The sequence below is a fragment of the Pyxicephalus adspersus genome, chromosome 10 (assembly GCF_032062135.1).
Source record: "Pyxicephalus adspersus chromosome 10, UCB_Pads_2.0, whole genome shotgun sequence".
Lineage (NCBI taxonomy): Eukaryota > Metazoa > Chordata > Amphibia > Anura > Pyxicephalidae > Pyxicephalus > Pyxicephalus adspersus.
Window position 1 is genome coordinate 32,883,730 of NC_092867.1, and position 15,702 is coordinate 32,899,431.

General features: G+C 38.8%; 1 protein-coding gene across 1 annotated transcript; it reads left to right on the plus strand.

The window, feature by feature from the left end:
• The first annotated feature begins 101 nt into the window (after positions 1-101).
• LOC140339675 (beta-microseminoprotein-like) lies at positions 102-3,708 on the plus strand. The gene is made up of 4 exons (XM_072424478.1): positions 102-232; positions 1,223-1,328; positions 1,799-1,904; positions 3,408-3,708. The coding sequence occupies exons 1-4, from the start codon at positions 230-232 to the stop codon at positions 3,532-3,534; spliced, it is 342 nt and encodes a 113-aa protein (XP_072280579.1). The 5' UTR covers positions 102-229; the 3' UTR covers positions 3,535-3,708.
• The last annotated feature ends 11,994 nt before the right edge of the window (positions 3,709-15,702 follow it).

The window sequence follows — 15,702 nt, forward strand, 5'->3', positions numbered from 1 at the left end:
AGAAACACACAGCTAATACATGATATTACTAAATAAATACACAGGAAACTGTGATAGCTGATTAGGATTGTGAAATATTTGGCAAGTGAAAGAGTAAAAAAGCCTTGACAGATGCCAGTGGTTCAGAATCTGTTTACAATAGGCGGTCCTATATCCGAAAACAGCCCCATAAGCGTTTAAATAACACATGCAAAGTCCACTGTGCTCAGGATCCAAATAACCTTACAAGATGGTAAGTTCTTGCTCTCTCTTCTAAATAACAATGATCTAATATTACAGTATATAATATTTTATTTTATTGATAATACATTTACAAACAAACATTCAGCACTTCCTATATTAATACAGGTTTTGAACCTCTGTATTAATTTCTTGTATTGTATTTTTGTATGATAATAAATAAATATTTTATTTATTCTCTTTTTTGGCATTGCTTGCAGCAACAAAGGACATCATGGAATTAGTTTCTGCTGGACCTTTCATTAAAAATATACCAATGACTTGCAATATATAGGAAACTACTGCCAAATTCATTAAGATTGAAGACATTTTTTTGCCTGAAACTAGAGAGTCAGATAATTTTCACATTGCAAGTGAAGATTTTTTACTTGCAATGCTATTTTGCAAATGTGTATGTTTTTGCTGATGTTGCAAATTGATTGCAATCTTCTGTCTATGGTACGGACACCAAAACGGCTTGGAGGGGAGATAATCAAAATTGATTTGTATAGTCACCTCAATGCCAGAAAAAAGTGCTATTACTGAGAATCCACCCTGTCTGTTCACCAGAGAGTATAGACCATAAACATTACTTACAATTTACTACAGACCAGAAACATAATTGAAATTGCAATGTACCCATTCACTAGACATTAATGCACCATCTGCCTATCTATTCAATGGAGTCTAACAAGCCTGCAAAGAATTCAGTTTCTGCATGATTTAAAACACTGGACATGAGAAACCAGTGTCATGATTATCCATAAGTCATAAAATATCCATAGAGTATACATAATCCATCCTAACAAATCCGTTATTGGAATATGATAACAAAAAAGCAACCATAAGACAATACAATTTCTTGTTTCTGTATATCTGAAGAAAGTGGGTATGCACACAGATATTAGAGAACTATTTTTCTATAAATTCTGTACTTGTACAATATTTTCTACTGAAATTGTGGATAACTCACTAAAATCTATTTGTTTTAAATGTCTTTCAGAAATTCTTTCTGGCTATTGTAGTGATTGCTGGTACCTATCTGATTGTGTGTGATGCAGCTTGTATGCACCAATTACCAGAAGCTGAATTTAAAAAGCCACCACAGGGTGAGTTAAAGTTTTTCCAGCAAACAGCAAAGCTATATACTTTAGAAACTCCACTACCTGTTCATAACAGAGGCGCAGATGAATCTGAAATCCCATAGTACTATGGGATCCAAGCTGCACCCCCCTACTTTAGGAGGGTATCAGAGTTTGACTGATTTGCATTATGAGTAGAAGTTTTCATACATTTTTTCAAACACATCAAAATCAGAGGAGACAACACTGATACTGAACAGAGCAATACCTCAATGAACAGAAGTAACTGGACATTTCTATGTGCCCATCAACAGCCAATCAATAGGAAGAATATGCAAACTCTGAAGATCAGTAAGGGGAATTTACAAAATCTGAAGCAACACCAACTAGACTCCATCATTTTAGATAACCCCACTCTAATTACAAGAGTAGAGAGCTATATTGTATTGTAAGTGTATTTGTGCTATATTGGTAATGATTTTCTTATTCTCCCCCAGGATGTCACCATGAAGGTAAATTACATCCCCTTGGCGAATCATGGAGGACAAAGAGCTGCTGGGACTGTAGTTGTGACATGAGAGGGCAACTTGACTGCTGCCAAGCGTATGTTGATATTTTTATTTATTAAAAAGATTTATGATTTGTAAATAATACTGCTCATAGATATTCATGTAAAAGTAATCATTTTTATGGAAACAGTTGGTGTTTTTACTTTGGGATATAAATTAACCACCTGAGCCTGATGTCTAGATTTCTGTACCAAAAGCGTTACAGGTTTTCATGAAATTTTTGTTTTTTAAATTGTAGACCTGTAACTTACAGAAATATGTCCGAATAGGGGTCTAGTAGATATAATGAATATAAAAAATGTTTGAAACACACAATCATGTAAAAAAAAAAAAATTACTTTTAATAAAATTAAAGGAAAAACACAAAAATCAGCTTAAACAAGAATACATAAATAAATGAAAAATACTGAAAATGCGATAATTCGGTATACTGTATAGTAATATATTTTTCTAAAACACCTCCCTAGTGTCCGTCACATACCTATAGACAGGACTTTGTATTCAATCCAATACAAAATGAGAACAAAATTCAAACTCTCATTATGTATTGGATTGAATACAAACTCCTGTATCCAATCCAATTCAAAATACATACTTTGTATTTATTTTTAATTATTTTGTATTGGATTGGATACAGGACTTTGTATTCAATCCAATACAAAATGAATGAATGAGTTTGAATTTGAATTTCCCGCACACGCGCCAACGTCATCACGCACGCACAAGAAGCCGGTCGGCTTTTTTTTTCTCCGCTGGCCGGCTTCTTGTGTTAGAAGCACCCGACGCTGGACGGAGAACGACGTGGGACGATCAGGGGGACCAGGTAAGAAGCCGGCCGGCATCTTGTGGTCCGCCGGCCGGCTGGTATAGGAGACGGCTCCTGACGCTGGATGAGCACAGCGGGGCCAGGTAAGTGGGATTTTAATATAGACGAAAAAGTACGGGGTTATCGACAGTTGCAAATATTTTTTGCACGAAAAAGTACGGGGTTAGCGGTTGGGAGGTTAATGAACTTGAATCCTATTTCTGTATGTACACTGTACAACTCGTATAAGTGAGCAACCTGAACTCCATTAGTAGACCAAACTAACTGTATTAACTTTGTTATTCATTGCAAACACAGAGAACATATTACGGTAGTTCCTCCTTAGACATGGGAATCTTTAGCTTCCTACAGTATAAGCAGCTTGGATCTAAATTGACAACCAAACATCCATTACCTGAAATCCTTGTAAAGGGCCCTTGCCCTTTTGAGCTTTAGGAAAATTCCCACTATTATTATTATTATAGCCCTGGACAAACTCTAGATCTTTAAGTAGGGATCTCCTTACACTAAAATTTTGGCCAATTTCCCCCATTAAAACTAAAATAAAACTTGTGTTGGCCTAACATTATAAATCAAGTTTTAAAAACCAACATATTAAGTTAAATTCTACACACCATTCAGTTTTTTTGCCATGCACTTGTGGGGCACAATGTCAGCCATGTATAGCACTGTCCACTGAGTATTAGGTATAATTGATAATTTTCTTTTCAGTTTTGGGACACCAGTTACCAAAGACAAAAACTGCAAATTCAGATTTGACCAGAAGGCCTGCGAATACGTACTGATTGAAAATGAGGATCCAGAAAAGAAATGCAAAGAATATGTCATGGTTGGCTAAACACTTTCTTCTGGAACTGTTATCTCTTACAAGAATGTATATTACGGTAGATTAATTTTATCTAGTTGCATGTAAAATAAACATATTAATAATACATTTAAATACGTTTAAATAAACAAACAATGTTATAAAAAAATAAATACATTAATAAATCAACAAAATATACTAAAAAAAGATTTGCCACATATGCGTTTAAGTTGAGTGAAGTTTTTACATTTTCCTGACTTGTACCAGAACATCTTTCGTTTAACCTGTACGACTGAGGGTATGCCTGAACTCCATTTGCTGGCAAGTACCTGCTTTGCTGCAATAAGCATATATTGGCGTTAGGAATAGGATAAGGTATATGTATATTGTTTTCAATTCTGGTTTCACATTTAACAGGGTGACCTTTAAGATCTTTAGGTATGTATTTACCCAGCACTGTATAAATCAATTGACATACTGCTGCCCAATATCTGTGTATTTTAGGGAATTCCTACCATATGTGGTACAAGGTTTATTTAGAGGGGTAACATAATAAGCAGGAATCGGTTACAGAACTTGGGAATTTACTCAATCGAACAGGCACTGTTACCACCTCATCAACAATTTATAGTTTGCTTCAAGAGCATTACTATTGCTGGAACTGCATGCCATGTGTTCCCAAATCAATTGCCCCATATTTAGATCAGATGTGGTATGAGGCTATGAAAATGGGCATTCCCTTGCGTAAACCGAGTTTTGTGATATTGCTGTTGGAACTGTTGCTGTTTGGGAACATTGTATGCATCCAATAAAGATAAGTACTAACTTTTTATTAAGCAGTGCCTGAATGTTTTAATTCATTGGTGTCTGAGGAAGGAAAAGCGATATATTGCTGTGGTCAGCAAGATAAATATTGCCCAATAATTAGTGTCAGAAAAATAAAGTGAAGATAAGCAAACAGTTGATTTCAACTCCCCAGCCGATCACTTTTCTATATAATCATTTACATTTACAATGTTTAGGAAATATTGTCTGATAACTGCATGATGTGACCACATTTGAAAGTAATGGGATGGAAATAGTTTGTCACAAGGATAACAACGCATGGCTTTTTCTAGTGTATAATGTATTTGCCAGGTTTTACTGGATCACCCAGCTTCACTGATGAAAGTCTATCTTCTCTGTCTTTAATTATCTTTAATTAATCAGGGCCTTTGTGTCTGAAATAAAATAATTGTAATCTCTGGATAAAGACAGGAATAGACTCCCTCAGGAAATAGTTTCAGCAAGTATAGATTGCTTTAAAAAATAAAATTTTCTTGTCAACAATTTCTATAACTTATAGGGAAATGAATACTCTAATATAGCAAAGGATTATTTCCATAACTGTTTCATATTTGTATTACTTGTTAGATAATATAAAATGCTAATTGTTCTATATCACCTATTTACTTTATTACCTATGCTATAACAATACGGATGGTTGTGAGCCTGTTTATTGATTTTCTGTTGTACTTTTGCATATATATTGTGGCACCAATGCAGGATTGGTGGTGGAAGGGAGATATATTTGCCCAAGATTTCTCTCCTATGTGAGGTAGCTGATGGAAGACTCTCATCTGTGAGATAAATAATGAAGAAGCACTGAGGGTGGGGATATAACATAGAGCCAGGAGCTCAGTCAGTAGCTCTGCTTGGAGACACAGTCTGGGGCTCTGTGTGAGGGATCTCTGCTGAGAGACACAGACAGGGGTTTTTGTGTGAGTAGCTCTGCTTGGAGACGCCAACGGGGGTTCTGTGTGAGTAGCTCTGCTTGGAGACACAGACAGGGGTTCTGTGTGAGGGAGCTCTGCTGAGAGACACAGACAGGGGTTCTGTGTGAGGGAGCACTCCTTGGAGACACAGACAGGTGGTCTGTGTGAGGAAGCTCTCTGTTTGGAGACGCAGTCAGTCTGTGTGAGTGAGCTCACGTCAGTCTGTGTGAGTGAGCTGAAAAGTGAGTAGAAGGTTGCTAAAAGCTTTGTTTTAAGCTGACAGGGAGAAGCCCTCCAGCTGATAGACAGGGACGTCTGATGTATAGTAAGTGCTGGACAGGCAAGGTTTTCTTTTGCTGTTTTTGTTATTTTATCTGCAACCTTCAAAAAACCTGGCTGCAAGCCAGCTTAAGGCCGATATCTCGGTATGTGATCTGAGTTGGATAAACCAGACAAGTGTCTTTTGACCCCAGCAAAGGCGATCCTGAGAATAACCCCTCACAATTTATATAAATATATATTTTCACACATTTATATAATAAATTACACAGATATACAATATTGGTAACAATATGTGTATGTAAATAATATATATAAAGCTGTTAGAAGACGTATTATTTTAGATAATGTACTGCAGCCAATGATCAGATTAGTTCCTGGATACAATCCCGCCCCCCCTTTTGGCTACTAGGCATATATACCTGTGACACCAAAACTGCTTTGTCTTTACTCTTGCATATCTTTTTTTGCGGGTGGACTATCTATGTATGACCCCTGGCTATGTTTCCTGGAACTTGCTTCTGCTGAAATCTACTGTACTGCCTCATCTGTGAATTACCTGGTTACTGACCCTGGAGTGTGTGACCTTCCATTTGCCCTGTCCTGCTCTTGTTGGCTCCTGGTCCTTTATCACTCGTTTCCCAGATGCCATGCTTTGTGTGCAGAGGTCCTGGGGGCAAATGTGTGCTGGGATGGTGCAACTAGCCTCTGGAGGCTCAAAGGGGGCTTGCTATAAGTGAAGAGTGCAAAATTATTTTGGGGTATTGGTATCTGGTGAGAACTGGCGCTGGACCAGGGACTTACAAAAGCTCTGAAAATAGAACCTGGTTTCCTTGCGTTTCTTCCTTCCTCTATCATCGGTCTTTGAGCAGCAAACCACGCACATCTTTGTAGGTGCCGCCTTTTTCTGGGTTGGTGGGATGTATTCAGTGAAGCGACGACCAGTCAGGCGTTCTGGGTTGACAACGGTGGAAGCACGACGCCTAGGTCTATTCATAGCCCCTGATGGTGTTTGATGGTTCTTGACTATGGATTCGGAAACTTGCAAAATGAAGCCTGAATGATTCACAGGCCTCTGACGATTTTTTTTTTACCTATTCCATAGGTACTACTCAACAAGATGCCTGAAAATCTTCTTGTAGTACTTCCTTTGCTGTTTCCTCATCGCTGGGTAGAATGTCATGACTTGGTCAGCTCTGTCCGCACCTCCCATGGTGTTGTTGTAGTCAATCACCACCTGTGGCTTCATCACTTCTTTCCCACATTTTGTGTGTACCAGAACGGTGGAGGCATCATGGATAGTACTCATCAGGCACACATCTTTCTTGTCACGCCATCTTAGGGCCATCATCTTTCCTTTCTGCCAGGCAGCAATTTCTCCTGTCTTCAGCTTCCCTTTTGCAAACAGTGATGGCAGGTTGCGCCGGTTAGCCCTAACAGTTGCATCTGTTCTGTGATACAGAAGGAACTCAATGCTCAGGAGAGGTGTAGAAATTGTCATTTGTGACACAATAGCCCTGACCTAGCAATGGCTCAATGAGGGATAGCACTGAAGATGTTGCTAATCCATAATGGCTGTATCTGGGGTTGAACTGTGTCCCTTTTCCAGTGTACAGTACTGTATTCCAGATGTAGCCAGAAGAGGATTTGCACAGCACATAGGTCTTCACCCCAAATCGTGCCCTCTTTGACGCAATGTACTGCACCCAGCTGAGCCTCCCCTTGTAAGCCATAAGACTTTCGACAATGCTGACATCTCTTTCTGGCACATAGGTTTGTTGGAAATTTTGTAGAGTTATCCGAGACACTTCCCAAATTTTCTTCAGTTTGGGTGCAGGATGGGTAGTCTCATCAAATTCTTCATTGTTTGCGAAGTGCAGGTACTTCATGATGAGGGAAAAGCGGTATTCTGGCATGACTGTGCCAAAGAATGGAGTGGCAATCATTTTATTCGTGGACCAGTACCACTTCTGCACGGGTTTGCCCACAACTCCCTGCAGGATCACCAAGCCCCAAAAACAGCCAAATGTCATCCTTGGTCACAGGTTCCCACTATCTGCTTCTTGCAAACCTCAGGTGTGGAGCACCTTGTTGTTGTCCAGCGTACCTGCAAAAAACAAAATAAAAAAGGTTTTTTAGGATATGTTCTTTTATAGTGTGAAGGTTGCAAGTAATATGTTAGCAAACACAGAGCAGCATATATGTTTGCACAAAAAAAAAATTAGCAAAAAAATTCAAAAAATTAGCAAACACAGAGCAGCGTACATGTTTGCATAAAAAAATTAGCAAAAAATTTCAAAAATTTTAAAAAGTTAGCAAACACAGAGCAGCACACATGTTTGCATAAAAAAAAATTAGCAAAAAATTTCAAAAATTTTCAAAAGTTAGCAAACACAGAGCAGCACACATGTTTGCATAAAAAAAAATTAGCAAAACATTTCAAAAAGTTAGCAAAGACAAGAGCGGCTTACCTGTTTGTCTCAGCAACAAATTTTTTGATAACTTCATCGGTCAAAAACAACTTTAAGTATGCCAGGGGGTCATCGCATTCAGCCTCAATTTTCATCCCAGGTGCGCCGGTGAATGGAAATCTTGGTGGTGCTGCCTGGTCCGCATCAAGGTCAATGGAACACCATGTGCGCACAGCACTGACCTCAGAATTGTCGCTCAGTTCACTTCTGATGCCAAATTTCCTGGTGAATCGCTATCGCTCGATTCAACAAGGGCCTCCAAATCGCTATCGCTGCTTTGAAATTCCTCCAAAACAGTGCTTGCGCTGGCGAGATGCCTTTTGGATGCCATGTGGTCTCCAGCAATCAGTCAGGAACAATCAAGGTCAAAGACAAAGTGATGAAATGATACATTCAGGAAATGATTTAAAACTCATCAAAAGGTCAGATCAAGGTCAGGGCTAATAGTGGGCAAAATGTAAATCAGGGCACTGGGCAATGATGCTTGGTGCACTAAAATGTGTTTTGATACTTTTATTGTATGTTTTTATGTTTTTTTACTGTAAAAAAAAACTTAAAAGCAGATTACATAGCAATCTGCTTTTAAATCCCCCCACCCCAGAATCAATCACTCCACCGCATCACCCGGAAGATGTCATATCTTGCTGGGTGATGAGATGGGGATGTCCCCGCCACGCTCACTCCACTGAAACCACCAACGAAGCTGCTCGCATCACACAAAGGCTGCGGGCATCACATTCTCCGGGTGATGCGAGCAGCTATAGTAAATTCCGACGGTGATGCCAGCGGGAAATCGCCGCTGGCAACACCCCCGGAATTTACTATTGGTGATTGCATCCGCAGTTAGATGTGATGCACCATGCAGAAATCCTGTGATGTGATGCACCTTGCAGTTGCAGAACTTGGGAATTCATTCAATCAAGCAGACTGAATAGATTAGGAACACCCTTAGTCACCTGAAACACAAAATTCTTTATTTGCTAATAGCGAAAGATCTTAGAGTTAAGGATTTTAGGAGTGTTCTTTAGTTAACAAATCATAGACTCTATTTAAATTATGGGTTCGCTGAAACCCAAGGTACTGTGGAAAGGCTAGTGGTTTTGTGTATAGGGTCTTAATCCAAGTAATAAAGTTGGGACCAAACCCCCATAATAGGGTAAAAAGTTAGAAAGGACCATCAAACCCTATGTGTAAAATCGACTTGGTCCTTACCAATAAGACTGTTGATGCCCTTGTTGCATCCTGTAGCTAGGATATTTGCATCCAGATTCAGAAGGGAAATCGGCCTATAGTTGGACCAAACAGTGTAATCTGTGTTTAGTTTGGGTAATATACATTTTACAGTGATAGATGTGTTCCTGCCTAGTGCCCCAATGGATGTAGTAGTAAACTGAAAACCAATCAAGATCCAGATGCTTTTGCAGTTTGAGAGATTTAATGGCTGCTTTCAATTTTGGAACAGTAATTTCTGATTCTAAAGTAGGTTTGGGGCACCTCTGGAAGGGAGACGGAGTAGAAAAAAGATTTAGCCTTTTCCATGTCAAATTAACCCTGGTCATTATACAAGTGGAAAAGATGTTTACAGAATTCATCTAAAATTGAAAATGGGTTACTAGTAAGTAATGGCTTCTTTTTTGAGGTGTATAGATTGTAAAGAAGGGTTAGCATGCTGGAGCCTGTTTGCCAAAAGGGAGTCAGGGTTATTACCCGTCAATTAAAACTTGTGCCTAGACCATCTGTTTTTTTTGTGTGATCTGTCAAACGTATGTTAGGGTCTGACTATTTATGCTTATATTTAAAGGGAACTGAGAATTTAAACATCATAAGAACACTTTTAGTTTTTTATGAGGAATTGGCCATGTATAGCATGGGATAAGAGGAGTAAAAGTACTTAGGATAAGAAGCTTGGGAGAAATGGGTCTCTTGCAGGACAAGCATATTGGCTTGCAGGGCAAGGAAACATCTGAAGGCCATGGAAGAAGAATTAAGTCCCTGAACTATGTTGCAATGTTCGATTACAGTTTCTTCCCAACAGTTCCTGAGGGGTGTTGGAAGTGCCGTAGTGGGGTGGGTATGATGTTGCATACCTTCTGGGAGTGTCTTTGCCTAAAACCTATTTGGGATGAGATTGAGGGATATTACAATAGTTTACTGATTTACAAAAAGTCCATAGTGAGACATCTTGTTAATGCTGCCAGGTATTGCTCCCTCCCTCGACTGTGTCACTCTGACTCTATCTGTAAAAATTTTACACATGGAGGACATTACAGGTAGTATACTTGCCACTGGGCATCAGTTTAGGAATACATGCTTTTACTGAATTTAATTCTGCAGAATATAGACCTCACCGGACCCCCATGTAATTTTCACATATAATTTCATGTATAATGTGTTGTTAACTGTTGTATACAGGATTATATAATATTTCAGTGACCTCAATAGTCTTTATCCCTCTGTGCCTTTAGGATACATTGTGATTTACCTTTTCTTGTGTTGGCCAGATCAAAGGTACTTTTTACAGGTTGTTTATTGGCTATATGTCATAGTTTCTATTTACCTGGTATACTGTTGGGATAAAGCCGCCCCAGTGTACCTCTAATAATTTATGGCAACTGTTTTGTTAACTACGCTAGTTTGTTTATCTGACAAATTTCCCATTTTTCTTTTTAAGCCGTGATGGTATGCCTCTGGTTTGTTTAATGGTGTGAACTTAATATCAGACTCTACTGTCTGTTTTTTATTGAATGATATGTATGTACCCTTTATATATTACCTAAATAATGTTTGTAAAAAAAAAACAACCATAGGTGATGATCCACATATCCAGTAGGTAGCACCCAGAGGGGGATTAGCTCATATCAGCTCATCAATGCTCTAGAGAACCACCAGAGAAAGTAGTATAGTGATGAAGGGGTCCCTTAGCTGTAGATTTAGGTTTACCAAAGGTGGAGTAAGTGGAGGAGAGTTTCCCTTTGCGTCTTTTAATGACGCCTGAGGTACAAGACCCAGCAACTGGTCGAGGCTTTTGAAGTCCTCATTGGAAGAAGAAGAGTATTGATTATTTTTAACAAGTGGACAGGAATTTGAAGAGTGATCCCCATCTGTAGCAAATGTGTTTGGTTTGTAAGGCAGATACTACTGGTTTATTCTCTCTCTGCTAACAAATTTTCAAGGGAGCCAGATCAGCAAATATTTAGTGTTTGTGTCCTGGAAACGATAAAGATTCGGCATCTCTGGCAACTTGAACTAAGCTCTCTTTAGTGAGCTAATAGCCTCATAACAATGTTCCTGGGAGCGATGGGGAGCATTAGGGGTATGTTAGGTCAGGGCCCTATGGAGCTATCATATTCTAGGCATTCCACTGGAATATTTATGATATCTCTTGGAAGAGGGCAGTGATGGTGGATTGTAAATCCAATACTGATTCTAGTATGTTTCTGATACAAATGTTTGAACGCCTACCTCTATTTTCCACATCCTTCAACTGGTAATGCAGGACCTGTATTTCAGTCTTTAAGGCATTGATTTCCTCCTCATCCATCCCACCTTCCAGCTGTGCTGTCCCGTGTCCTAACTCTCTAATTTCTCTTTTTACCAGATCTGTAATCAGATTTGAGGTTGTATCCATCTTTTTTTTTGTAACATCTCCTGGAAAGCATTTAGGAGTACTGCTTGGTCTAGTGCTGTAGGACCAAACACTTGGGAGACTGTTGGGGAAGCAAGAGATGTGCATGACAGTGCATGTATATCGTGCAGCAATGTGGTCAGTGGCCACCATTTTGGTTTTTACAGCCCTGGAGAGAGCTTCCTTTATGGTTAGTTTTCAGAGCTGGTGCCTGGTTCTCCCTGCTGAAGAAGACATCGCTGGAGCCAGGATAAAGTAGGCCCTCACAAGAGCTGTGTGGGGACATGCTGGAGTAATGGATGCCGGTGATTGCTGTCTGAGGAGCAGAGCTGGAAAGCAGCCATTAGCTCCGCTTCTGCATGTGCACCTTCCCCCTTTTAAATCAATATTCCAAAGTCAAGCCCATAAAACTTGTTGGTTTATCACTCCAAATGTTTAAGATTTAAAAAATTATCTTTTTAGTCTTCTTTACCATTAATGTGGCACTCCTGCTTCCTCTACACCTCCTAGATTCCCCTTAAGGCATCAATACAAAGTGTTATACATTTTAGCAGTTAGCCATAGTCGCTGTACTCTACACCAGGGGTCAGCAACCTTTACTATCAAAAGAGCCATTTTGCCTCCTCTTCCACTAAAGAAAATTAGTCTGGAGCCGCAAAACATAACACAGTTTATAAACTTTTAAAAGTTTTAATATTTTTTTTAATTTTACCTGTTACAACAAGTGTGCATGTGTAGGCCTACTTTGAAATAAATTAAACACTGAACTATGCCCCTAGAAGCCTCCAGCTTCTAACGTATCACCCTTTTACATTAGAAGCTGGAGTCTTCTAACGTAACAGGGTAGATTTTTTTGATGGGCAGAGTTCTTTATGTTCTGACGATGCCTTAGCGATGAAATTTTAAGGGGTGTTAGCCACAGGTGTCCCTCATTTGCAGCTTTAATTTTGTTCACCTGTACCCCCCAATCTTGAGTAATTGGGGTTCAGGTGCTAGAAGCCTCCAGCAATGTGTACCAGGGTAGATTATTTTGATGGGCAGAGTTCTTTATTTTCTGACGATGCCTTAGCGATTTAATTGTAGGTGGTGTTAGCCATAAGTGTCCCCCACTTGCACCTCTATTTTGGTCACCTGTACCACCTCCCCCCCGTTCCAGAGAAATTGGGGTTCAGATGCTAGATGCTTCCAGCAATGTGTAACAGGGTAGATTTTTTTGATAGGCAGAGTTTTTATGAATTTTTAGGAGGTGTTAGCCACAGGTGTCCCGTACTTGCACCTCCAATTTTTTTCACCTATACCCCCATTTCCAGATAAATTGGGGTTTGGGTGCTAGAAGCCTCCAACAATGTGTAACAGGGTGAGGGTTTTTTGATGGGTGGAGTTTTTAGGAGGTGTTAGCCACAGGTGTCCCCCACTTGCACCTCTAATTTTGTTCACCTGTACCCCCTTCCTGTTCCAGAGAAATTGGGGTTCAGTTGCCTCCAGCAATGTGTAACGGTAGATTTTTTTGATGGGCAGAGTTCTTTATGTTCTGATGATAGCCTAACAATTAAATTTTAGGGGGTGTTAGTCACAGGTGTCTCCCACTTGCACCTACATTTTTGGTTTTGTACATCTCCCTATTCCAGAGGAATTGGGGTTCAAAGGAGGGGGATGTCATAGTACACACCCATTTGTACACGCCCCGTGGTGAATTTATTTCACTGGTAGATTTTTTTCATTAGAACACCGGCAGTGTCTTGGGAGGAAGGGGATCCCCCATCAGAGATCTCCCCGCGGCAGCCGAAGGGAGCCACAACAAGGAGGCTGAAGAGCCGCATGCGGCTCCGGAGCCCCAGGTTGCAGACCCCTGCTCTACACTAATAATTTTACATCATTACTGGTTATCATTTCTGCCATATTCAGATCCAGGGTTCAATACTTATTTTTCAGGAATCTAGGTTTCAACTTTTTCCTATGCTATGCAAAAAAAAAAATCTGTGCTTGAATTGTATTTTGTTAATCTACCTTAGAATTGTTAGCTAGGTGCTGAATGTCTTTTAGGGACGCATACAAGCACCCCTCTTCAAAGCCCATATATACAAGGCCTTATTTATTGTGGTTCTATAGTTGTTATATTCACAAATCTGTGTTTCTGCTTTAGGATCTTTTTTCTTTTTTCTGATAACTTCCAGTAAACTGCCCCAAAACATAAAGCTAATAAAATATTTTACTGAATAAATGCACAGGAAATTGTTGTAGCTGGTCAGGAATGTTCAATCTTTGACAAGTGAAAAGGTAACATCGTCTTGACAGATGCCAGTGGTTCAGCATCTGTTTACAATAGATGATCCAGTCTCAAAAGAGTTTAAATAACACATACAAAATTCACCGTGCTCAGTATCCAAAGAACCTCTCAGGATGGTAAGTTCTTCCTCTTCTAAATAACAATGATCTAATATGACAGTAGAGAATATTATATTTTAATGATATTACATTTACAAACAACATTCAGCACTTCCATGTCAATGACTTTCTATACTCATAGGAAAGTGATTTTGCATATACAATATACCAAGAGAATACTTATATTTAATGATGATACATTTTTGAGGAATACAACACTTCATTTTCAACCATTACTGATATTTATAGGGAGGCAATTTACAAAATATAAAAAAGGTGTGTTTTATATATTTATTTCATGAAAATACATTTATGAAAAATGTTTAATACTTCCTCGGCAACAATTTTCATAACTAATAGGGAGATGATTCACCTAATATAGCAAAGAAATATTTCCATTTCCAAAACAAAAAAATATTTGTTATTTATAATAAAATGCTAAATATCAAATGCAAATATCTATTTAGGTACACTTGTGTTATATTGTATTGCATTATAATGTATGGCATTACGGATATTATGTACTTCAACTTCAAATACAAATGTATATATACTATTTTCATGCAGAGATTGTGAACAAACATTCTTCAAATTCCCTGAGGAAGCCGACAGACAAAAAGCGTTGGGATATGAGCCGTTTTCTAACATCTTATCAGGGATATCACTGTAAAGTTCGTTGGTTATTTTTCCCATGGTTTTATCTATGGGAGAGACCGTTTAAAATGCTGTGCTACTCTTTTTTGCAAAATCATGATTAAATTGTTTCTGTAATCTTATTGCTGCACTTAAACCCTAGCTGTTCTTGATCTTCTTTCTTCGATCTAAATACACTAAATATTTTTTAATATAATAATTTGATGTTCCCACAGATCCCCTTAAGATAATACTAAGTTTAGAGGCTTTGCAAAAATCATGAACGTTGATCTCTGTTTTTGCAAACATTTTTGTGAAAATAGTTTTACTTTCAACTGTTCTGAATTGAGAATGCAGCTGTCTCATACTCTGGAGACCAGTGACCTCAATCTGAATGCAGCATATCCATTTATGTAAAACCAGTGACAGCACCATGAATACAACCTCTCTGTTACTGGAGACGAATAATATACCACTAAGAAGGTATCAATGATGGGTACAGCCCGGTGACCGTGGGAACTGAACTCAGATGAACTCTCAATGAAGAAACTCCATTGAGAGTTCATCTGGAGTTCGCCTTTTTTTTTTTTTCATATTTTTAAACACATTCGCAAAGTCAAATTCTGTGTTTTTCAGGTCGGGTCTGTCCAAATTCGAACCGCCATTTTCGAATATAGGGACAACCCGAATTCAAGCACCAACACTACAAATAAACAAATATTAAATCAAGATCAAAAATCACCAGCTTGGGGAAGACGACACGTGTAGCCTCTACCCACCTAAGCCCTGTAGAAAATGAATTGGGGAGCAGCTAACAGTTCAGTATCACTCACTGCTGCCCACTGTCAAATCTGCAGATGCTTTAATAAAGTGACTAAGCGGATGGCAAGGTGCCAGTAGTTTTATAGAAAAACAATGATTACTCAATAAAGTTCTCAAACAGCCACCAGAGAGTTTACATAGCACATTCAAAGTTCACTCGTTTATTCACTCTCCTAAAAAAAAGGTTACATGTGTTACATACAGTTTATATATAATAGCATATCATTGTCAA